This window comes from Taudactylus pleione, unplaced genomic scaffold, assembly GCF_031769625.1.
Source record: "Taudactylus pleione unplaced genomic scaffold, aTauple2 ptg000634l, whole genome shotgun sequence".
Classification (NCBI taxonomy): Eukaryota; Metazoa; Chordata; class Amphibia; order Anura; family Myobatrachidae; genus Taudactylus; species Taudactylus pleione.
In genome coordinates, this window is record NW_028285036.1 from 2,646,153 (window position 1) to 2,672,269 (window position 26,117).

Below are 26,117 nucleotides of genomic sequence, written 5' to 3' on the forward strand. Positions count from 1 at the left end.
CTTCCTGCTCTGATCGAGCAGAAAGCTCCCCACTGACATCACTGCTGATGCCTGTGCGGCCGCCCACAAACTGCATGCGTTCCTAAAGGAACGCCTTCGTTTGGTCGGCCATCCCTCCCCCCCCCCAGGCCCGCCTACCAAACGGGGCGAGCTGTCCATCAACATCGACAGCCACCCGTTGGTAGCGAGCCCCGGAGCCAGAATCTCTCTCTCGCTCCGGGGCTTGCGCACGCGCAGTGTGGCCGCTGTGGTCCTAAACATCGACCCGCTTGCGAGCGGGTCTGAATGAGGGCCATTGTGCTTAGGGTGTGCAATCTAGGCCCCCCCTTCCCTCTATATAAACCAATAGGACCCAGGTACACCCATCTACTGTTTGGAGAAGTCTGGCCAGAAGTGGTCTTCATGGAACAATTGCTGCCAAAAAGCCATACCTTTGACGTGGAAAAAAGGCCTAGCGACTGAACAATGCATGAAAAACTTAGGAGCTGGGGTGCAGAAATATGGCAGCAGGTGCTCTGGACTGATGAGTCAAAATGTGAAATATTTGGCTGTAACTGAAGGCAGTTTGTTTGCAGAAGGGCTGGAGAGCGGCGCAATAATTTGTTTGGGATCGGGCTGGTTATCGAATCACACTACACATTGGAGAGGTTACCCCTGCTGAGATCGCGCCCAGCGTTACTTGTAGCTGGAAAAGAAAACATCGGATAGTTTGAACGCGTGCGCAAGCACTTCGTCAGACACCAATTAAGCTACCAGCATGATTTTAGCTGAAATAGAATATTGTGCTGGCTACATACATACGCAACAAGCAAGTGTGTAGCGTTACGGCATCACTTTATGGCAGATGGAAACGCCATTAACACCTTCCACTTCGCGTAGAACGCAAATCCGGTCCGGGAGTCCACGAACGGGAGGTTATCTGATGCTGTGCTTGTAGCCAAGAGATGTGGATTAGGACGGACAGACAGACCCCTGTCCATTGTGTAGTTACGTGACCTATTATGTAACCTGGTGTGCGCCAAGATCATATGCACACAAAGGCATTAATTGATGGCTGAATGTACTAAAAGGAATGCAAACAACTACAGCGTGTTATTCATTCACTTTGTTTTTTTAAATATATAAAACCACACAAACACTGGTATTTGCAAAGTCACATTTTACTTTTGGAAAATGAGCAGTTTAGTAAATATATATATATATATATATATATATATATATATATATAATTTCCCCAGTGCGCAATTCTGCTTTTTTTTTTACAAAATACTGTATGTGAAAAACAAAGAACAGAGTGGTTACTAGGCAACGATGGCCCCCCATTTGTACATCTGTGGCCCCCCGATAGCCGGTGTCAGGATAGTGGTACAGACAGTGGGGAGAGGCAGCGTTACACAGTGATCTGACCATAGCACGGGAGGGATCCCTGGCCACACGGCGGGACAAACGATGCCACCACCAACACACTGGGCATGCTGCCCGCTCTTCAGCCCTGAATCTCCCGCTTCTCTCACCTGGATCCTCACTCACGGCTGCAGAGTACACTGGGCGGCTTTCTAATACTTCAGTAAACCCACCATAGTGTTTGATGTTTAGTAGTTTCCGGTCACGTCCATGTTATCGCTGTCGCTCATCGGTGTGAATGTAGAAGAGGGCAGACGCTCGCACGTGCGTGTGCAAACAGTTTCTGCCGGCATCACGATCACATCAAGCCCAAGTGTATTTCACGGAGTGATCCAAGAGTCCCGGGGGATGGGGAGACTCCTGGGGTTGCATCATTAGTATATTGCCCAACTAAAAACATCCTGCACCCCCTCTTCCCCCCCCCCCCCACAGCGGGTGAAGTAACCCCAGAGCAGGCTTGTAGTTGAACCATCGCTGGAAAGCCACAGCCTGCCTGCTACCCCTGGCACCCTGGGCCTGTGCCCCTTCCTCTGCAGCCATCATGTAACACTGAAAGTCTTATTAGAACTTGTCCCTGGATCGACGAACCTGGGTACAGGTTACTGCAAGGCGGCACGCGCTTGGAGGGGAGTAGACAGAACACAGAACGTTGCTGCAAAACCTCCGCATCCCTCCGCACATTCCCAGCCGGTATTAGGGATGAGACCGTTGCCGCCCTCCACCAGTACAGCCCCGATAGGTTCGTATTGGCCGCAGCAGAACCAATGTTTTTTTTATAGTAGCAGAGGGGTCCTCTCCCCCAGAGGCTGCTCCTTGCGAAACAGATCCCTGAACCGAGCCAGGCTGGCTAGTAGCCGATCTTTTAGGGGTGGCGTGTGGTAGCTGGGGTCCAGAATGTTTGTTATCCGTCGCTCTCGGTCTCGTTTCCATATCAAGTAGGGGGTTGGAGGGAATGGGGGTCTCTCCCTCTCTCGGTATAGCTGGGTCGACACACCACTGAACGCCAGGACCACCCATATCGCTATGATGACAAAATCTGCCAGGAACAGGAGACATTAGTTAGGTCAGGGGGATACACCCCCAACACCCCTCCCTGGTGCAAGTGACTTAGTGTTAGGCCCTGGAGAACTGGCTGCAATATAAAAGTATGCAAGTTATAATACATAAAACTATGGGGGTGCCGTACATTTATCCTTTCCACACGTGTCATGATCACGATACAAGCGTTTTGCATACAGGACCAATTTATACTCTAAAACAAACAACAATTTGCGAGAACGGGTCTAAAATTGTACATGATACTTGAAGACAAGACAGAGACCCTTATAAGAGGAGCTGGCGCTGAGCGAAGCATGAGCGCAGAGACTTACCGTTAGTCTGGAACGGCACGCTGGTGTAGGCTGCACTGAAGTCGCTGTTCAGCGCCCTCTTGAGGACATTTAAGGTAATGTAGCTGAGGCTTGTGTACAAGTAACTGTCTATTGCCAACACCACCGTATAGGAGCCGACTACACTGCAGGTCAGAATGTTCAGCTTGAACAAAGGAAAAGGCTGATTAGTTCAGTAAACAGACAGCACACCCAAGATTATTAACATGACAAACTTCCCGGCATGTACATGAGAGCCCAGATTTAAAATCAGAGCTATTGGTTAATTTAGCTGGTCCTGGGCAGCACCATCATCCAGAAGACTGACAATATAGGGAGGACACTGATGTGGTTACCATCAAGTGCAGATTGTTAGCTAAAAGAGAAGCCATAACAAACTATGGCGACAAAGCAACAACTACCGGAGCGAATAAGGAGTGAAAATAAGTCTGGACTTCAAACTCTGAACCTGTGGTATTGTATGAGCGCCTTTTGTTTTTCAAAATGGCTGCCTCCATGATGATATTTTAAATGGAAATAAATAGCATAAATAAATTGGAGGGAGGGGCACACTTACTATTTTTGGGCTGGGGAGCAGGCAGACAGGCACCAGCAGGGCGATACAAGTGAACGTCAACCAAAAAATGGCGTCATGCCGAAATGTGGCGTAGTCCCCTGTAAGAAAGGAGGAGAATAACGTTCCCTAAATTACATACAAACATCACACAAATATTTTAACAGTGACGATCCTTTGTGAAGCATGCCCCAGCCTGTTAGCCCTTAGGGTCCCGGGACTAATTAGGTGTGACAACACCTAGAGAGACACAAGCTGTGCGCGTATAACATGAAGGAGGGAGGGGGCAGCTCCTGTCTCCTCCACCCAAAACAAACACACACACACCGCAAAATAACAGTCACAGCTCCCAAATTCAGCTGCATACCCCAAACACACAGCTGTGAATGGTGTAAGTGAATAAGCATTTTCCCCATTTCTTCCAGGCCACAGGCACTCTTCCCAAACCAATAGGCTGCGGGAACTCAGTATGAGCACGAAATAGCACCATGCTGTCAGCCAATGAGGTTAGCTGCTGGAAACAGGCCCCTGCGGAGCCGCACTGGAACCCCCATTCTCCCAGGGAGGTCAGAAGAGGGGAGATAAGAGTATCTGGCACCAGGATCCAGCCCTGCTAGCCGCTTACAGAACAGGGCTGAAACCAGATGCGGCTGGGCAGTTACATACAGACAGCTCCGGCTTCGTGTATTTACAACAAGGCCGACTGTGAGCATAGGAGGTAAACAGGAGCTATAACATTATAACGTGCAATGAGCCAAGATCGCTTCTCTCACTGTCTATATGCACCTCATTACACGCTACCATATCTGACACACAGGAATAGGGGCCCGCTTACCTGGCTACACCCTAATGTGGAAAGCAGGCTTACCTCTACGTGCCACACGTCTGCCGTAAGCTGGGTACACACGTAAAGATTTTCTGTCCAACTAATTGATTGGTTGGAATGAAAATCTGGTAATGTATGGGAGTAACTGATGATCAGCAATTTGCTCCTAAATGCCAGAAAACAGATGAAAATGGCGTCAGACAAGTTTGTTAAATGTTTGAACAGTTTTTGTCCATTTTCTGGCGTTTGGGAGCAAATTGCTGATTGTCATTTACTTTCATACCTTACCAGATTTTCATTCCAACCAACTAGTTGGATGGTTGGACAGAAAATCTTTACGTGTGTATGCAGCTTTACACTCGCTCTCCTTTTCTGGTTTATTGCTAATACCCCTGTACTAGAGATTTCCATTTAATCCCTGTCATACATTCAGAGACAAGCTAAGCTTACAACAAATACAGTACGATCTGTCTCCTGTATGTGACGGGCGAGCTCAGCTCTGCGGGTAGGACATCTGCACTAACGTCAGACAGACAGCAACTCATCCTCACCAACCGCCTGGTGCCGACAGCCTCACGGAAACCAATACTTTACCTATTGGGGTGAAAAATATGATGCACGCAACCAGGAATCCCAGCACCAGCCCCACCAGCAGCACGCAGAGGTAGAAGCAGCCAAATCGCCACCAGTAGGACACCAGCAGCAGCCCCCCGATGACCCCAGTGAGGGCAGTCACTGCGAGACGCGCTGTAGAGAGAAAGAGAGAGTCAGTCCCATCAAAGCTGGTCTATAGTGCAGTCTACTCTCCCTTTATCCCACCCTGACCCCGGCGCAACCCTACATACAATCATCATTTGTAATCTACACAACAACGGGCGGCACTTTCATTTTTAAATGGGCCAAACATTACTCGTAATATCAGCAGTAAGCTAAAGTAATACGTTTATCAATGACAGAGACACCTATCTGTATTAGCATATCAGGGGACGTTACACATAAAGCAGAAAGGGGTTGGGGCTTCAAGTAAAACCTGGGCGGGGGGGGGGGCGTCCTGTCGCCCATCACTGCTTTAGCATCTAATTTGTGCACATTCAATCTTGCGCTGTACTATGTAATGTCACTAACATGATGCAACTTTTCATATAAAAAGTAATAGGAAAAAAAATATATAATCTTACACTGAAGAATTTTTACACCAGGATAGAATATTTACCAGATACTAGTAACGGTATTTACAGTATAAGTAACAAGATATAGTAATAACTCTAACAAACATTACCATCGTAATTAAGGTGTGAGGCTCTTGTGAGAAGAACGAACATGAAAAAGCCAAAGATAATATATCCCATGGCGAAGAAATCTAGAGAGAGAGAGAGCGAACACGTCAGCGAGTGTCAGACCACTCAGCTCCCTAAGAGTTTCCGCAGCAGCTGAGGCACTCGGGTGTGAAACACTACACCGTGAGGATTTCACTGCACAACGCTCATGACTGGAATAACTCACCCGCCTTTAAAAAACTGTGTCCAAAAAAGCAAATAAAAAGACTGTAGACTGCGCACAGCGTGAAAAACACTTTGGTCGAAACTCTGCCTAAAAGAAAAAAAAATATATATATATTTGGTATTTTTCTCTCACATTTCTCAATTGACCAGAAGGTTATTTACACATTTATTCCTTTATCTGTTAACGCAAGTTTAAATTAGAGATAAGCGGTTCGGATTTGACTGGGATCTTCTTGTCAAGTTTGTATCTGTAAACGAGACAAATCGCCATCATTCCGCTGCGGGAGATCCAAGAGATCCGTGAAAGATGACTTTTTGCCTCCTTTTCAGATACGAGCTTTCGTAAAGTTGGCGAAAAGAATCGGAGTCAAATAAATGTTATTTTACAATCATTCTAAAGACAAAAAGGAGTATATCTGCACACAGTACATTTCTGTTGTGGTCAAAAAAGCCTCATGAAAAACCCCTGATTTCTATTGTATATATTGTAGTAGGGGGCGCTGCCTGGACGACCATTACTAGAAACGTAAAGAAAGAGAGGAAAAGTGACTGTATCTGACAGGCGCATTAATAAACAACTAAAATATAACTTTTATTAATTTATTCCATTAATAAGCCAGGACCATATCACTCGGTTCAGGTTGGAGATCAGTGAAATAAATAGCTAAAAATTTAATTTCTTATGATGTGAAAAAGTGTGTGTGGTGATCAAACAGAAAATAATAAATAAAAATAAATTAAAACGATCTGGTTTTATGGTGTCTAATGTATTTACGAATTCTGATATGCACTGTCCATAAATTAGTCTGTGTAAATAATTCACCACAGTTATTGGTCATAATTCAGCATATATCACATATTATATGAGTGGTATATATTGGGTCATGCACTACCAATGTTAAGTTATTATATCTTCTGTGGGATTAATATTTCAGTATCATAGTACCATATGGATTTCAACCTCTGTCAGTGTATCGGATATCCCATACAATCTCATATTGAATATCGATAAGCAAATGGTGCTGCGTGCACTAATTATCGACTGACAGATGATATAAAAAATATATAGATTATTTTCAAGCAGGATTTTATGTTGATACACATATGAGATCAAACGACAGAGGGACTGGCTTCTTTACTCTGTATATGTTATATCCCTAATAATTCGGCTGTTCAGTAATGCATGAGTACTTAATATAAAGTTATAAACCCTTCATCTAAACCTAAACACAGCAAGTCTCAAGATTACTGGATTGATATCCTGACATCGTTGCTCTATGTCAGTACTGGATACAGAATGGTAACAGTCTGATTCACAGTGCAGACTATGGGTCGTATTCAATTTGGAGCGAAAAGCCGTTTTCGCGTGTTTTGGGCAAAAACTTTTCGCCAATGACGTCATTTTCGCCTGTTTTGGTTTTACCCCGTATTCAATTTGAAAGACTTTCTGCCTAGGCGGAAAGTCAATGCAATGTACTAGGCAGAAAAGTTTCGCCTATGAATAGCAGGCGGAAAAAAGTGCAGAATTGGGGTTTTGGGGTGCAACGTTGCGGGAACCCCCTGCAGCCTTCAGACAGCATCCCGAAGGTAAACTGTGTCAAAACTCTTAAGGACACCCAAAAAAAATCGCTTTGAATTTGGGGGCGAAAAAAAAAAATGTTGGGGGACAAAGTTAAAAACTAGAGAACTTGACTCTGGGGGGTTCCCAAGTATACCCCAAGTGTTTTTACATTGCGGAAGCTTGCAGAAGGTGGATTTTTCACAATTTTTTCAACTTCACTTTAGCAACTTTAAAATATGCTGACCCCCATTTTCAAGTACCCCGAATTTGCTGGGATAAGTTATTTTCTGGAAAATATACTCCTGAATACTATTCTGCACCACGAATAGAAAAACGCTATTTAGCAGCTATTGAGCCCGTTTAAAAACACCAAATACCTTCAGCAAGCCAAATCGGGGGGTTACCATAGCGAACCCCCATGTCAGAGCATCTTTTGGGGGGTGTCAGGCTGATTTACCCAAATCTGACAGCACTTTCCGCCTGTTCAAGTTTCGCCGGGTCCCGATTTCGCCTACTTTCAAACTGAATATGGGGATACGAGAGCACGCGCGCGATACTTTTCCGCCTACAAAACAGACGAAAAGTCCGGGAGGCGAAAAAGCATTGTGGCTGAGCTCAAATTGAATACGGCTCTATGTTGCAGATATGATACTGACATAATAATCCCACAGAAGATATAATAACCTAACATTGGTAGTGCATGACCCCAATATATACCACTCATATTATATACGTGATATTTGCTGAATTATGACCAATCGGGAGCACTAACTGTGGTGAATTATTTATATAGTCTAATTTATGGACAATGATTTTCAGAATTCATAAACACATTAGACACCATAAAACCAGATCGTTTTTTCATTTATTTTTATGTATTATTTTCTGTTTGATCACCAACATACATTTATTTCACATCATAATAAATTCCCTTTTTAGTTACATATTTCACTGATCTCCAACCTGAACCGAGTGATATGGTTCTGGTTTATTAATGGAATAAATTAAGAAAAGTTATATTTTAGTTGTTTATTAGTGCGCCTGTCAGATATATTACAATCATATCAGATTTTCGGCAGGGGATGTAGTTTGGAAGCCGACGGCCTGAATGCCGACCGCCGGCTTCCAGACTTTCTAATCCCAGCGTGGAACTAATGACAGGCGTCAAAAACTCGATGCCTGTCATTAACCAGATGCCGGAAGACCGACGCCCAGCATACCGAACGAAGGTAAGCTGGGCGCGGGCAGCCACAGGGGGGGGGGAGGGTTAGGTTTAGGGCTCCTGGGGAGACTTAGTGTTAGGCACCCCCCAGGAGGGTTAGGTTTAGGCTAGGGGAAGGGGGGGTTAGGGTTAGGCAGCGGGGAAGGCAGGGTTAGGGTTAGGCACCCCTAAGGGAGGGTTAGGGTTCAGGGGGGTATGAATTAGGTTAGAGATACTTACCTTAGGTACGATCAGGATTTTCACCCTTGCCGGGCTGCTGCTGTCGGGATTTGATACCTACTACACCCCTTGGCAGCACTGAGATAGACACATGTATGAACGTACAGGACATAGTCGCACATTCATGAATATCCCGTAATCATCCCCATAACAAGATTTGCTCTACAGTAACTATTACATAGAGAGGGATCCAGTCTATGGATCTACATTAAAAAGGTCGACAATGTCTAGAGATAGACACCACATGGCAGACAGTCAATAGGTCAAAAAGGGACAAAAGGTCAACATGGATGAAGATAAAAAGGTGCAAAGGGTCAACACTGAAATGGTACATTTTGTTTTTTTGGTTTGTAAGGTTTAGGCACTTACTGTAGTATTAGGGTGTGGCACTGCGAGGGACAGTTAGGGTGTGGCACTGCGAGGGACAGTTAGGGTGTGGCACTGCGAGGGACAGTTAGGGTGTGGCACTGCGAGGGACAGTTAGGGTGTGGCACTGCGAGGGACAGTTAGGGTGTGGCACTGCGAGGGACAGTTAGGGTGTGGCACTGCGAGGGACAGTTAGGGTGTGGCACTGCGAGGGACAGTTAGGGTGTGGCACTGCGAGGGACAGTTAGGGTGTGGCACTGCGAGGGACAGTTAGGGTGTGGCACTGCGAGGGACAGTTAGGGTGTGGCACTGCGAGGGACAGTTAGGGTGTGGCACTGCGAGGGACAGTTAGGGTGTGGCACTGCGAGGGACAGTTAGGGTGTGGCACTGCGAGGGACAGTTAGGGTGTGGCACTGCGAGGGACAGTTAGGGTGTGGCACTGCGAGGGACAGTTAGGGTGTGGCACTGCGAGGGACAGTTAGGGTGTGGCACTACGAGGGACAGTTAGGGTGTGGCACTACGAGGGACAGTTAGGGTGTGGCACTACGAGGGACAGTTAGGGTGTGGCACTTACTGTAGTATTAGGGTGTGGCACTACGAGGGACAGTTAGGGTGTGGCACTACGAGGGACAGTTAGGGTGAAGATCAGGGTTAGAAAACCTCCCAAAAAAACCTTGTGTAGACCATTTTTGTGTCGACATTTTGAACCCATCGACCATTCATGTGTCAACCTTTTGTCCCTGTCGACCTACTGACTGTCTACCAGGTGAGGTCTATTTATACACTGTCTATCTTAGTGTTCCCGCTAGATCTCGTGCACGTCAGGGCGCTAAGGGGGACGGGTAAAGAATCTATGCGCACGCGCCCCTGAAAAAGGGGAGTGACCGCCCAATAAGGGTGTGCCCAGTACTTACAGAGGGGCCGGGCTAGCCCCCCAAGCTCTCCCCTCACTGTGAATAAACGCCATGCGCACAGTATCTATTCTTCCGGCAACGATCGGTCGCCGCAACTTTTCCCACCCGCGGGACACTGCGTCCCGCAGGTGGGGGAAGGCACAGGGAAGGCTTTTTTAGCGTGGCGCTGCTAAAAAGGGCAGAGCACATTTTGCACCTGTAAAATCGGGCAGGGCACGGTGTCCCGCTAAACCAGCCTAGCGGGAACACCATCTTTATGTAGATCTTTTATACTAAACCCCATAAAGTAACTGTCAATAACAGTTGCACTTTTACTATGAGCAGCACAATGGACAATACATTAGTGCACGCGTTACAGAGGTATCAGCGCCGACTGTAATCGCTTCCAGGTCAGTGGTGCTCTAGCGTCCCAGCATCAGAGCTGAGACTACAGCTATATAGACCTGCGCTGTGCACTAATCAGTATGCCGTCCTGTCCATGTCCGTCCCCACCTCTCAGGGTATGATGACAGAAGGTAAAGATGCCTCTGTGGGAATTAGGGGTCATACATCACGTTTCGTTCATGCTGTAACACATGTTCCCATAGGTGTTCCTACCGAGCGTAGAGCAGCTGTCCACGGCCGCAGTGAAGTTGCAGGCGTATGTGTGAACCGGAACGTAGGCCGCGGACGTGTTCAGAAGAGGATCCCGGACCACCACGTTATAAATGACTCCTTGCCCGGGAATGGATGAAAAGGACACGGCGGTGCGGTCGCTAGATATCAGCGTGGCCAGCTGTCAGGGGGGAAAATAAATAATAATGCAAAATAAATATATTCAACATTATTTCATTATAAAAAGTTGTCAGATTTTGTAAGCAGCGTTTCAGTCTTATGGATCATTTAAAAGGGCATTTCCAACATCCAGCTGGTTTAAGAAGCCTCCCCCCCCCCCATGTAGTACTAAACTGATTCCCTACACCCTTGTGGGTCCCCAGCCGCTCACTCAATTCAAAGTACTGAAGCCTAAAATGTTTGGGGAGTCGAGGTGGCCAGCCCCACTAATGCTCTAGCTAGGGATAAGTCGGATCCCTGTTTGATGGTCGCAGCACTGTCCCAATTAAAGGCTGGCGTTCATTTCTAGCCCTGCGTCAGATCTCTCGGTGATCATCACAGAGCTGGACAGCAGAGATCCCCACTAATCGTAGGAAAAGAAGCCTGCTGCATGTGACAGGGGCAATGAAATGATGTGAGGAGGGGAATGGAGGCAGCAGGAAGCTACAGACTGAGAGTTATATAGTGGGAGGAGCAGGGTCCCCAGCAGAACAGAGTATATCAGGAGATGAGTGATGTGTTAGTGAGGACAGGGCTGCATGTGACAGGGGCAGTGACAGGATGTGAGGAGAGGAATGGAGGCAGCAGGAAGTCACAGACAGAGAGTTACATAGTGGGAGGAGCAGGGTCCCCAGCAGCACAGTCTGTGGCTTCCTGCTGCCTCCATTCCCCTCCTCACATCATGTCACTGCCCCTGTCACATGCAGCCCTGTCCTCACTAACACATTACTCATCTCCTGATATACTCTGTGCTGCTGGGGACACTGCTCTGCATCCCACATGACCAGCTCACTCAATTCCTAAAACACTCTGTGCAGCTCTGAGCAGTAGGACGACCTGACTGACTACAGGCGATTCTACATCTTGAAAACAGGTGTCGCACATATGCGCAGAAAATGAAGATTGATAACAAAAAGCTGCTCTGCCCCGAATTAAACCCATATTATAATTATGACGAGAAGGAGAATAGCATTTTAGCAGGATGGAGATCTCACCTTGACTCCATTAGCAATGACCTGTGGGACCATCGCCATCTTCTGCAGGTGAGCCATCAGCACAGAGTCATTGAGATTGTTCTCCGGCAGGAAGTACTGATAGACGTCATACTGCAGGCGCCACCGAGAGTCCTGGCCGACCTGGACATCGCAAGGCGCCGCACTGGCCGCTCTGGGGAGGAGGGAGAAGAGTTGTGTGCAAAGAGTAATAAATCACTGATTAAGCGGACAACAGTTACCAGAAATCCAGCGGCTAGGCTGGTCCTAGTGTGTGTAAGGCGGCAGCACTACGCAAGTGACCGTCCGTGCCTTGCAGATAATTTTCTAAGAACGTTATATGCTCATAATTTGCAAGGAGGCTGCACGTCATGTTATATTATACAATGGCCACTAGGGGGAGCTGTTCTGCAGGAGCAGTTTTTTCTTTTTTCTCCTAGTTATCATTTTATACTTTTTTTTGTTTTTTTGCAAATGTTGCTAGTGGCTCTTTTAGATCATTTCTCTGTTATTATAAGACAATTTTAGGTTGAGGGGTCAATCATAAGCTGGCCCCTGAAGAAAAAAAAAAGTCTGACAAGAAAATTAACCAAGCCACTTAGGCCCTGATTCAGAGCCGGACGCTCTGACCAGAGCGCTCGCTCTGAATCAGGGCCCACCTCCATTAATATGGAGCGCCCTCCTGGACGCTCGTATAGCTGTGGGTCACCACCCACAGCATATACGAGCGTGCAGGATGATGGTCGCGATGGTCTTGACCATCGCGACCATCGAAACTGCGAGCAGAAGCCTGCGGTTCAGTTTTTCAACCGCAAGGCCAGGAGTGATTTTGGCTCTATCAGAGCCAAAATCACTCCCACTGACATCACTAGTGATGTCAGTGGGGCCGGCTTCAGACGGTAGGCGTTCCCTTGGGAACGCCTCTGTCTGGCAGGCACGCCCACCAAAGGGGGCGTGCTGTCAGTCAACATCGACAGCACGCCCCCTTTGATGAGACACTCCGAGCGAAGGAAAGTCCTTCGCTCGTCGCGTCTCGCGCATGCGCACGACGGAGCTCCCTCCGTCGTGCGCATGCGCAGTGCAGACCATCGACCCACTTGCGAGCGGACAGCCGCTCGCGAGTGGGTCTGAATGAGGGCCTTAGTCATAGGATGTAACCACGTGTTGGGGTGGCTTCACTCAAACTACCGTACCCTATCTGTTCTTGGTTGAACTCAGAACCGTCACTATAAGGGATTTCATACATTCAGATGAACGCGTTTAGGTCATTTATTTATTGGTTTCCAAAAGGTGCGCAACATAGGCCAACTGCTCTAAAAACTGCACAGGTATCCGGATCATTGCTTGCGCACGTCACGGCTGATTCAGGGTCACGCGCAGGTCAGCCGCATTGCACACTTGGGAATAAATGTGGATCTTTGCTTGTATTCATAATCAGCCACACCTAGGTATCCGCACTGCCCCCCCATCACGACGGATCTCTGTAGTTCGCTATTCCTGCTGTTACGGCCTGCATGCGATGGTCTAGTTACTCCCGCTGAAGAACCTGTAGTGGCTCAAAGTTCCGTATGCACGCTCCGACACTCTCGCAGGGCGAACATTTTCAAGATCCAGCTGGAAAACGGACTAGCATGCGACTGAAAATAAGCCCCCTCAACACATGGGACTGGTTCACCAACTACACGGCCGCTGCTCGGACTACAGGTTTATCCAAGTTACAGAGGCCTGGACGAGTCTCAGAGCACTGTACCCGCGTTACGGTCTGTTTGGTTACAGCGAGTGAGCAATTTCCCCCGAATACGCTCAAGAGGAGGAGGACAGACAAGAGTTACCCTTACCTTGCATGGCCCAAATTGGCCGGGGCAAATTTAATGACGGTTTCATATAAATTGTACTGGAGATACAAGTTCGGGTCAATGTCCAAATTAAACTCCAAGTTACATGCGCCAGGGATTGGATCTGAAAACAGGGGACAGTAATGGTTACATTAGGGGGGGCGAGAATTCGGTTATTGGGTTTCATTAATCTGTGAGGTGTGAAAATTAACAACACGCTAACGGTATGTGTCACAGGACATGCGTTTACCCCTCTCCGTGTACGGGACGGTGACCGCTGATGCCAGCTGCGGATCCGGGTATGAAGTTTCCAGGTACCAGGTGCAGTTTGTCTGCTTGGGAAGGAGGACCGTCAGGAGACCAGCGTCGCTGCCAGTCTCGGAGCTATTTGCACTCCGCACCTAAAAGCCAAGAAATATATTTAATAGCAGCCTCATCGCTCATCATCACACACAAGAAGGTTATGGTACGGAGATTCTTGTAACAGCCTGTATCCCACTACGTACCCAGTGCGGGCAGCCTCTGCTATATTCTAATTGCTGGTGCTGAAACGCCATTTTTTTTCTACTAGAACCAGCAGCCACTTATTGACGTCACCAGAACACGTGTCCACAGGTCATGTTCATTGAAGTAACAGTGTTAAGGTGCGTATCCACTTGCCGACTGAGGAACGTTTGAATGATTGCAACATTGTAATCGTTCAGTCATTCCTCAACCTGCAGGTGCCCACACTGCCTGATATGTCGTTCAGCGCAGGCACCCTCCCTCAACCACGAACATGCCCAATCTGTCGTTATTGGCCTGCTCGGGGCGATGATTGATGACGGAAACGACCAGCGGGAGCGCGCATCGCTGGTCGTTCGCCATTTTCATGCCCGATTAATGAGCGGTTGAATAACGATGTCGTTATCGCTCATTTTAATCGCCAAGAGGATATGCGGCTTTAACTCTCTCATCGCAATCACATTTCCTACCACCATCAGCAGCAACAAGCCACAGGTTGCCTTTTTCCCAACATGTGCCCCAGCGCCAGTAGCCAGGATGCTTGTCATTTAGTCATCATGACAACAAGGATCTATACAGCCCTGCATGTGGGTAACACTAAATGGACTGTTTCCCGAAGTGATCAGCTTTCCAAAATGATACTATAATATTTCACAGATCTCCCTTAATTACTAGAGGCATCACTTTGTCTACCAGGTTGCTCAGACGTGGGGCCGTCAGCCAGCAAACAGGCCAGACGGCAGAACGTCAGCCAGCAAACAGGCCAGACGGCAGAACGTCAGCCAGCAAACAGGCCAGACGGCAGAACGTCAGCCAGCAAACAGGCCAGACGGCAGAACGTCAGCCAGCAAACAGGCCAGACGGCAGAACGTCAGCCAGCAAACAGGCCAGACGGCAGAACGTCAGCCAGCAAACAGGCCAGACGGCAGAACGTCAGCCAGCAAACAGGCCAGACGGCAGAACGTCAGCCAGCAAACAGGCCAGACGGCAGAACGTCAGCCAGCAAACAGGCCAGACGGCAGAACGTCAGCCAGCAAACAGGCCAGACGGCAGAACGTCAGCCAGCAAACAGGCCAGACGGCAGAACGTCAGCCAGCAAACAGGCCAGACGGCAGAACGTCAGCCAGCAAACAGGCCAGACGGCAGAACGTCAGCCAGCAAACAGGCCAGACGGCAGAACGTCAGCCAGCAAACAGGCCAGACGGCAGAACGTCAGCCAGCAAACAGGCCAGACGGCAGAACGTGATTGTTCTTCAGCCATCAGCTATGGGACAATGGTTCCATACATCAGGTAACAAATGTGACATCTGATGGAAGTAACCAGGGTTTTCCCTAAATGAAACCAAAGAACAATAGCACAATAATTAGATCTACACTGTGGCCCTAGTTTGCAGGGATATTACGCACAGCGTTCAGCGACATCCTCTTTATCAGGGTAACCCACACATTACTCATACCCTATAATCACCACTGGTTCTCTCCGGAGCTTTCCAGCAACATATTTACAGTAACCAGGAGAGGACAAACTACGTGAAAACCCAGGAGCCAGCGAGTGACGTCTAACAGGAGCCGGGAACAATCTGCACCAACAGAAGGACTCCCAAAGATAATGTACCAGCAGTCATCACTTACATAACATACAGCGAGCGCATTATAGTAACCACCCGCCGTGGAAAACACCTTATTATTACCTTTGTGTAACATCAAATAGACGCTGCAGGCAACTTAGGGCGCCACAATTACAGCCAAGCTGAACTACAAATGCCAGCTCTGGTTTTTAGTCGTGTGTAGCGTCTGTCTGTCTCACTGTAATCCTATGTTTTGTGTAGGAGCAATAAAGTATGGCGTGATGTATAGTCAGTGAGACCGGACGGTGACATTAGCAAATCAGCCCATAGTACAGGGCACATTTATATAGGGCTGGTTGGGGTAAGGAACAGCGATTAGGACAGAAAACGTTACCTCCTCGTGGAGTCAAATTAAAAAGTTTCAACATTTTTTTATTACTTAGTTACAAACTTCTCATCGGTTACATAAGCGCTTCCTCTTATAAACAGAATAATCTAACGATACAACCACAGGTTTCAATCCTCCAAGTACACGCCGTTAAGTATTATTTCCACACAAGTCTATTAACTTTGTTCGTTACAAGGAAGGAAATCTCCAATCTCAGTATTGTGACCAGCAGATTAACACAGCAGCAATGGGACGTATAAATCTAAAAAAAGAGTGGATCCCCGGGTAAGTGATCAGTCAATGCTACCTCATTGGCTAGGTGCCCCCCACCCACACACACACTGCTTCCCAGCTCCCAGCCAATCATGATAGAGAGTGTCTCCTGGTGGCGGGGTTCCCTTTAATGTTCGGTAGCGCTCCGCGCGCTGGGGACATACCTTGTTGAAGGAGAGGGTCACATTCATGTACTGGCTGTGGACTTGGAATAGGATGAGGGAGACATTCCCGGGAATGTTCTGCAGAACAAATTCGGTGGGCGAGGAGACCCCCAGCTTCACGTCCACAAACCGCCCCATGGAGACTTCCAGAAGTCCTGGACAGATGGAGACAGAAAGATCAGATAAGATGTATAGTAAATCTGTTTATACAACCACCATGATGTCTTGTGGCAGCTGTGCGAGTATTTACTCAGGGTTTGGTTCATGTTTATTCACTCAGGCTGCACGCAGCAGATTTCTAGCTCACCGATACATAGATTTCCACCCCTGCACGATGCCCAGACAGATCCTAATGGTCTCTTATGCTCAGCTGAACACAACATACTGTATCCGTGCAAAATAATTACCTGGAAATGCAAGAATCAATGAAACACGATTCTTTCCAAAGGGGAGACGATAATCGTGAGCACAGCAGACTTTACCAAACTTATTATTGTTCTAATTTAAATCACTGATTGGCTGATAATGTTGCCTAACGCTTGGAGTCTACCGCAGACACCATGAGTGACAAGTACGAGCCAGACCACCGAGCGAGACCAGACAGCTGTGCAAGGTTCTTCTAGACAATACAGTGGACCTGCATATAAAATACTACCATAGCCATACAGAGGAAGACATTGAGGCGCCATTGAAATATATAAAAGACAAATAAAACCCATACTATTACTCACCTGCTAGGCGCTATGCTTCCTGCATCTGTTGGAGGTACTTTTTAGGGTATGATAGTTTAATTGGGTAAGGGGGGGGGGGTTAGAGCAATGCCTGCTCAACAATGGCAGATCCAGTGCGGGGTGGGTGCAATATTAGAAACTATTGTACAACACCCCCCCCCCCCGTAGCCCCCTTCTGCAGGTCAGCCTGTTTGACCGTGCCGAGCAGGAACCGGTACCTTTTGCTGGAAAACACGACACAGACAGACAGACAGAGACAGACAGAGACACACACAGAGACACACACAGAGACACACACACACACAGAGACACACACACACACAGAGACAGAGACACACACACAGAGACAGAGACACACACACACACAGAGACACACACACACACAGAGACACACACACACACAGAGACACACACACACACAGAGACACACACACACACAGAGACACACACACAGTTATTTAAAGAGCCGGAGGAGCAGCCGGATTTATGGCCATTACTGGATAATTTACCCCTGTGGATACTGACTGGGGTCCTGTCTTCATTTTGATTATTTCATTAGTCACATGAAAGCGCTGCCTCATACTGATCAGTAGGAAACATTGCAGCACATGTCTAGCACATGTCCAGCGTTTCCTGTCATCAACAAACCCAATTATCACGTGTTACAGTACGTGGGAGTGTTATCTCCCAGCAATAAGGGGCCATTATACGGCATTGCCCGGCCCATGATTAGGAATGGTCGGCAATCAGTAAAACAAATTCTATCCAATTGGTTCCGAGAGCAACTTTTTCAAGAGGAACTTAACTGCCCTTAATAAAGATTTAAAAGTTAACCCACGGGATGTGCCCGCTGCCAAGTATTGGGAGAAGCCGCACAGAGTTAGCGGTGGGGTCTCTAACTGCAATACGGGCCTATTTATTATAGGGAGAAAAGCCATATGTCCTGCAAAAACACCCATTTTACCCAGAGATTGGGTTGCCCTCCCCCCCGCCCCCATCTTGTGAAGCCCCCCAGCTGGAGATCACGTTCGCAGCATCTTTGACAAAGCGTCCTACGTAACAAGGCCAGTGGACCGCCACTGCCCCCCTATTGCCATCTCAGGATGGCGAGGAGCACAGGACGCTTACTAGAATAAAATGCGTTCTAATTTCACAAAAATGCTTTTCTTAAGACAAATATATTAAAAATACTCTTTTCCTTTTTTTTTATATAAATGTTGCAGCAAAAAATTTTAAGTCCATGCATCAAACAGAGAAAAAAATATGTTATAGCTGCTTTAAGGCGATTTTTCACACGATATGGCTGTTTTTGTCTGATCGTAATGACCAATCGTGTAAAAAAAAAATGCTGATGCGCGTCCCCGCAGTCGTGTATCGGCATCGTAGATCAAATGGTTTTGCAGAAGAATTTCGAGCAAACAGTACGATGTGATGCATCTTAATACATCGGATCGTATGGGCGTTTGTACAATCGTACCTTTTCTAAATACAAACCGCAGAGAATGTCAAGGGAAGAAATTTCAAGGTAATTGTATAGGAGATCGGATCTGATACAAATTGCCCCGTGTATGGGCACCTTTAGAGAAATATAGACCCCATACTATGGGAAGGAAAAACAGAAGTAGTGGATGGTTGCTGGGAACCCCTACAGTGGACAGAGAACTAATAAACAGCCAAGCATTATTACAGAACATTACAGGACACACTCTGCAACAGGGGAATCTGGTAAAGCTTGGGGCTATTGTACTTTAGTTCTAACCCCAGCACACGTACTGTACTTCAGCCACAGGGGCCGATTCAGACCCGCTCGCAAGCGCACAGGTCCCCCTCTGGGCATGCACCGCCTCCGGCATGCGCGAGACCCGTCCTGCGATGGCAGCTCCGTCGCTACGGGTCTCGCTACAAGACGTGGCGGCTGTCGATGTTGATTGACAGCTCGCTCCATTTTGTAGGCGAGGAGGGGGGGGGCTGCACAGAAGCAGGCGTTCCCTTAGGAACGCCTGGCGTTTGTAGGCGGCCCTACTGACATCACTCGTGATGTCAGTAGTGGACTCCCTGCTCTATTAGAGCAGGGAGTCCACTCGGACTTGCGAGACCTGAGACCCTACCACAGGGTCTCCTCGCAATCCCAATGGTCACAATAATCGCGACGGACTCCAGGCCGCTCGCAAAAGCTGTGGGTGGTCACCCACAGCTTAGCGAGCGGCCTGGTAAAAAAATTAAAAAAAATCCCCGCCATGATTCAGAGCGAGCGACTCTGAATCAGGCCCACACTCTTGTGCACTTCAACTCATCAGCACCGCAAGTTAGTGACTGGTGAAGGACTACAAACATTGCACTTGTCACAACACATAAGGGTAATAAATTCGGCCAAATTCTTTAAAGATTTTATTTGCTGTGTCGGGAGGAATAGGCAGACTAATACTATTTTCTGAAAAGTCTTCTGCGAAAAATTGTTAATAGTGATTTTGCAATGTGACCAGCCAAAATAGGTTCAGCACAGGGCTGGGTAAAGTCTCAGCAGCAAAAGAGGTCAAATAAGTAAACCTCTGCTGTGTAGATGCAGTGATAAGGGTCAGAGAGAAGAAAGCATCCCTAGCACAGGGGATATTCATAGAAGACCACAATCAGATGCTCATCGCATTTTACAACGCCCGAGACCCCGGAGGCTAGTGTTGTGGTGACCACTAAAAAAAAGGGAAATACTTAAATAACTGCACACACTCAGCACTACGGAACTGTGACATGAAGCAGAAGTACTGCAGCTATTGCAGAAGTATTTCCAGGAAGACTCCCTAAAAAGTTTGTGTCACAACAAATCCAACATAATCGACTACTCTTCTCTCCAGACAGGCAGGCGGAGGACAAGAAAAGAAAAAAGTGTGGTGATATCGCAGCGACCGTATTATCCAACATAATATTACATTCCTAATCCTTATCAGAGAATAGTTTGTTCATTCTCATGTACATACTATGATTCTCCACTTTGTCATCAACCCCTATGGGGTTTATATATTAGGGTGCACAATAATTAACCTCTAGAAGTCTTTTTGGCAGTTCATAAAAGATGATTCGACACGTCTTATATGGCTCTGCAGTCCAGATGATTTTTAGCCTCAATAGACTGGTTGGGGCCTTTAGTTCTTTAAGAGATGTATTCTTTCAACCAAATGGACTTGATGACTTCATAGGTAGTCCAAACGACAATCCAAGCGAATCTGGATGTAGTGTTCACTCTAGCTCCGGAGGGAGGCAGGGCGCTGGAGCTAGAGAGGGCAACTTTGTGCGCGCGTCGAAGGCGCGCACGTCCGAAAAAGGGGCGTGGCCATGAAAAGGGGCGTGTCTATAAGACGCGTCCCCTTTTCGTCGTACTTGGGAGCGTGCCCGGCACTTACAGACACGCCGGGCAGCCCCCAAGCGCTGCAGACAGTGAGAATAGATGCCGTTCCGCGGGTGAAGACGGCACCCGCAGGCTGTGAGCGCAGGGTGCTTTTTGCCCTCCTAAAACAGCCTAGAGGGGACACTATAGATGGAACCCTTCACCAAATGTACACCCAAAAAACGGCCATATAGGCCAAATATTAATAAATGGCCAATCAATTAACCATAAAATTTATTTAAAATGATTAGCAAAAATATTGCTTACAGTAAAGAACTGATTGATTCAAGATAGGACCTCACCAACACCTCTTGGTGTTCAATCAGTGGCGGGTCAAGGCCTTTATAGTACCGCCATACTACAATAAAACTAGTGACTGATATAATGTATCGGCCTGACATCCAAAGTAAGATTTATGTGAACATAAGAAACGCAACAGTATAACCATAAACCATTAGGGCAAGTCTTCCGAGAACTAATCACAAACATCGTTATGGCGCTATGACAAATGTGTAAATGCCAAGTCCTTTTATTTCATCCAATTTGAAATAATGAACCTAAAGACGGAATTTTGCTTTAAGAGGTCAATGACCACAAGGTCGCTGGAAGCATCACATCTCACTCATTAGAACTAGGACGTGCCAGCGGGGGGCCAGAGAGACTTGCACATGAAATACACTGTTCACAACCCATGACAGAACTTGTGATCAGCTGTGAAATGCGTCTCATTGAGGCTTACAAAGCTGCTCTATTCCTGTCAGTGAGAGCTTAACTTAATTATAGGAGGAGAGGCTCCCATACAATCAGCGATGGGGGCATTTTCTAATGGACGCCAGAGTGGGTCTCGGTAACCAACGTGGCAAATTGCCTAGTACCGTAAGCTCTAAAGCCACCTCGCCACTGCCATTTGTAACACGCGTTTTACTTGCACTTCTAAACACAAAGTAAAAAAGCACATTAGCAGGTCTGACTGTATAAATCATTGCGTTTACCAGACCTGCTGCCACCGGCGTTGCATTGCGTTTAGTTTTACGGAACACATCATCTTCCATTGCTTCGCGTTTAACACGGCTGCACGGATCAGGATGGCTAGAGGAAGCTTTTTCAAACCTTGCGGACACGCTTGTCAAACGCACTACTAGTGGTACAAAACGCCAGCAGATTAGTAACCCTACACTGTCTCGCGAGTTCATATATTTAAACAAGGGGGCATTCTTTGCACAGACCAAGGCAAAGTATCAATATGTAATTACATTTATAAACCATGGCCTCCTAAATAGGTTTTAGTGTACCAGTAGAAGTTTTCATTTGCCAAGAGCAATATTATTTGAAATTTATTGGGAACACCCACTATTTATTAAACTGCAATGCGATAGGTCACAAGCTCTGTAGCCACGCCCCCTGCCATCACAAACCTGATGCTGCAGATTGCACTGTGCGTCCCAGTGATAAGACAAGTGTAATTTAGTGCGTGTCAGTCACACAGCCCCAGTTACATAGTTCACTTCCAAATATGCATTTACATATTGCTTCATAAGAGAAGGTATAATTATGTGAGATAGAGGTTTGTTAGCTGATGGGGTTTAGTTTAGTAAATACTATGCAGTAAGGCTCAGCTATATTCTGTATTGATTAGCAATACATAGGAAAGTTTGTTGAAGGGTTAGTTGGAAATAGAGATAGAGGAGGAGGTCCAGAATGTTTTACAGAGATCACCAGAACTCACCTTTCCGTTATCATCAAATCAAAATGGATTTGGCGGAAAAGAGCACAATACTAGTACTGTGAAATTATATAGTAGTCTTCGTTCTAGCGCCCTGCAGTTCCTCTTACTTGCCTGGGGTGGCGCGCTTTGCTCTGGTGCTTCTAGCACACACTGGTCCATATATCAGTAGTTTGTTGCATCAGCTGAGTGTGCTAGAAGCACCAGAGCAGAATGAGACACCCCTAGAATTGCTAGACTTAAGACCTATATATGATACTTACCGACACCGACAAGGTGAACAGGCCTGTTATACATGTAGAAGCCGTATACGTTTGTTTTTTTTTTGTTTTTTTCTATAATAGGCCCATTCATTATTGGAGTCCCAATGTGGATTCCCTTTATTCATCAAGCTCTTTTCAGATGAAGCCAGCCCCTGGAGCCCAACTCCTTACTATTGGAAGAAGGTCACACTTGCGCAGTGACACTGCCTGTCAGGGGAAACCATCATCGTCGGTGAAAGTGGCTCGCAGGTCAGCTGCGTCACCAAGCAGTTGTCCTGGCATTGCCCCGGTATATTAATATCTGATGCGGCAACTCGCCGCGAGTTGGATACTTAAATCAACGGGGGCCAATGGAGCTCGATAGTGAAAAGGCCCCATAAAATATTTGCCTAGAGTTTGGCAGAGGGTACTACTGAGTGGAGAACGCATGCTGGTCTAACAGGACCAAGATATCACTTTCTTGGCCTCACTGGTAGGAGAAATGTTTGTCACGAGCCTAAAATTGTGCATCATCCCAACACTAACTACACAGGTGGACCCATAATGGGGGCGATTTCATCGTTAGGCTAATTTAGCATGCAAGTGCCCAACAGCTATTCAATTAATTCCCATGACGGACACTTTCTCGCATGTGAACGCACGGGATTGGCCGTGTTAAGCAACTTAAACTATGCTAAGTGGAGGACGCTCTGCAGTTACGGCGCGCCGGCACTTGTAACCAGCCACGAAGCCCTATTTTACGCCGATCTCTTTTTGCACCCTCCGAGATAAATGCAGCTTCGGGGGTTGCTGAGAAAATCAGTTGAATAGCTCCTGGGCACTTTGGACGAGAGATAAATGCCCACAAAGAATTTTTTTTAAAAGCCACATTGTAGTGACTTAAAAAGCAAAAAGATAAAGAAAACAAAATTGAATTGGGGCGGCCCAGGGGGCGCTCAGACCTTAATCCCATAGAGATCAGTGGAATGTTCGCAGTGCTGCAAAAAAAGAAACGGGTGAAAATTGCAGATTCCAATGTTATAAAGTTCACGATGTGCCCAAATACTCACTCCTGGCATTAACTGCAGCACAAGGAGAGTCTACCGAGTATTAAAACAAGGCGGGTGACACGTAATTAACTGCTGTCTTCTTTATTTGTAATGAAGGGGTTTTTTAACTATAATTATTAAAAGCGAGAAAGTATTTTGTGGTGATCAGTGGTAAGTAAAAATGCTGTGATTGGTTACAGGATGATACAAGCCACACCCACTTTATACAGACAATACAAGAAAATATATAGAACAATAGGACACGCGCACACACCAGCTATATGCGCCTATGAATTTACTGGCCAAACATGGAAAACCAGAACCTAGTTATAAGGATGTATCTGCTCATGGTTTATTTTTAATGCACTGCTGGTAATAGAAACTCCTCCCACACACGTATTCAGCAGAGATGCAATAATGTATATGATATAAACCAGTAGAGAGATACAGTAACGTGTGATGGTGCTTAGACACTCAATAACGTATACAATATAGAGTGTGACAATACAGTAACATAACAGAAAGATATGTATACCAAAATAATGAGTATGACAAAACTGGAAGAGATGTGCAACAGGGTATAGGATATAATAAGAGGGAAAGCAGAAGCATGTATAGCACAGGACAAATACACAGTCACATATCTAGTAGTTGGGAAATGCAGTGATGTAATATGTAAACACTGTAAAGGTACCTACACACACACAGCGATGTTTTACCCGATCTGGACGATTCTGATGCATCGGAACGACAGATCGTGTAAAAAATGCCCAAATTGTGAATCCCCACTCACGATGGCGATACGATGCGCGTCCCCGCAGGTCGCATCGTCAGATCTGCCGTGCTGTAGGGCAGATCTGACAATCTAGGACGCAAAGCAATGTAAAAAGTCTAGATGCAGGGGAGATCGTGTGAAGATTAGACACCAAATCCTGTGCAGATCATGTGCAGAGCTGCCGGGGAGAGTGTCAAGGGAAATCGTACACATCGGCTGACCGTGAGCACATCGCTATGTGTGTAGGCACCTTGAGAGATACAGCGTCATATCAAATATAGCAGAAGGGAAATACAGGAATGTATCTAATATAGCAGGAGAGAAATGCAGGAATCTATGTAATATAGCAAAAGGGAAATACAGGGATGTATCTAATATAGAGGAATGTATCTAATATAGCAGGAGAGAAATGCAGGAATCTATGTAATATAGCAAAAGGGAAATACAGGGATGTATCTAATATAGCAGGAGAGAAATGCAGAAACATTTCTTATATAATACGAAAGATGCAGTATAATACATAACTCTTTTTAGAAGAAATGTGTATGTGACATAATACACACACATATATTGCAGTGCAATGTAGACACCAGCAGGCATATTATAATCAACTAGCACATGCAGCTCTATAATACACCAGGTATATAATATACATATATAATAATATCCCAGCACAGGCAGCTCTATATTACACCAGGTATATAATTTACATATATAATAATATCCCAGCACAGGCAGCTCTATATTACACCTGGTATATAATATACATATATAATAATATCCCAGCACAGGCAGCTCTATATTACACCAGGTATATAATAATATCCCAGCACAGGCAGCTCTATATTACACCAGGTATATATTATAACAACCCCCCAGCAGCAGGAGTAATAGTAATTGGGGACCGGGGCACAGGACTCACCCGCGGCGGAGCCGGCTCCCAGGAGCAGGGTTATCAGAGCCCAGCCCGGCATCCTGCTGCCTCTCTCTGCTGCCCAAGCTCCACACCACAGCCTCCTCACAGCCTCCTCACATGCTCCGGGTACAGCAGCCAGGACCCGCCCCGGCCCCGCTTCTCTTCCGGTCCGACCCCCGGAACTCAGCGACAAGAGCTCCGGGGCACATAATAACACGGTGCACACTCCGCTTCCGGCCAGTGGTGCTCTACATTTACTGAAGGGAATCTGTCCCCAGCCCTGGTGGTGGTGGAGGAGACTCATCAACAGAGGGTTATATAATGAGGCAGACTTCTCAGTCTTTCTATTCTCCCCTTATAGACACACCTGTCAGCTCTGTGGGTGCAGGGAGATGGCTGTTCTTATTGCTGAGCATTCCTCCCCATTACACCTCATGTAGAGTGTCAGCTCTGTGGGTGCAGGGAGATGGCTGTTCTTATTGCTGAGCATTCCTCCCCATTACACCTCATGTAGAGTGTCAGCTCTGTGGGTGCAGGGAGATGGCTGTTCTTATTGCTGAGCATTCCTCCCCATTACACCTCATGTAGAGTGTCAGCTCTGTGGGTGCAGGGAGATGGCTGTTCTTATTGCTGAGCATTCCTCCCCATTACACCTCATGTAGAGTGTCAGCTCTGTGGGTGCAGGGAGATGGCTGTTCTTATTGCTGAGCATTCCTCCCCATTACACCTCATGTAGAGTGTCAGCTCTGTGGGTGCAGGGAGATGGCTGTTCTTATTGCTGAGCATTCCTCCCCATTACACCTCATGTAG

At 46.8% G+C, this 26,117-nt stretch overlaps 1 protein-coding gene across 1 annotated transcript; it reads right to left on the minus strand.

Moving 5' to 3' along the window:
- Positions 1-1,144: 1,144 nt before the first annotated feature.
- On the minus strand, positions 1,145-25,465 carry TM7SF3 (transmembrane 7 superfamily member 3). Its single transcript, XM_088454798.1, has 12 exons — positions 25,314-25,465; positions 16,493-16,647; positions 13,846-13,996; positions 13,599-13,719; positions 11,764-11,935; positions 10,553-10,730; positions 5,675-5,761; positions 5,451-5,531; positions 4,766-4,918; positions 3,349-3,446; positions 2,775-2,937; positions 1,145-2,440 (listed from the first exon to the last, which is right to left on the minus strand). The coding sequence occupies exons 1-12, from the start codon at positions 25,363-25,365 to the stop codon at positions 2,178-2,180; spliced, it is 1,674 nt and encodes a 557-aa protein (XP_088310924.1). The 5' UTR covers positions 25,366-25,465; the 3' UTR covers positions 1,145-2,177.
- Between the last annotated feature and the right edge of the window lie 652 nt (positions 25,466-26,117).

Coding starts and splice junctions, on each gene's coding strand:
- TM7SF3 (XM_088454798.1), bottom strand. CDS start 25,365: ATGCCGGGCTGGGCTCTGATAACCCTGCTCCTGGGAGCCGGCTCCGCC. Junction 16,648..25,313: donor GGGAGCCGGCTCCGCCGCGG/GTGAGTCCTGTG, acceptor CCATCTGTCCAG/GACTTCTGGAAGTCTCCATG. Junction 4,919..5,450: donor CTCACACCTTAATTACGATG/GTAATGTTTGTT, acceptor TTCTCTCTACAG/CGCGTCTCGCAGTGACTGCC.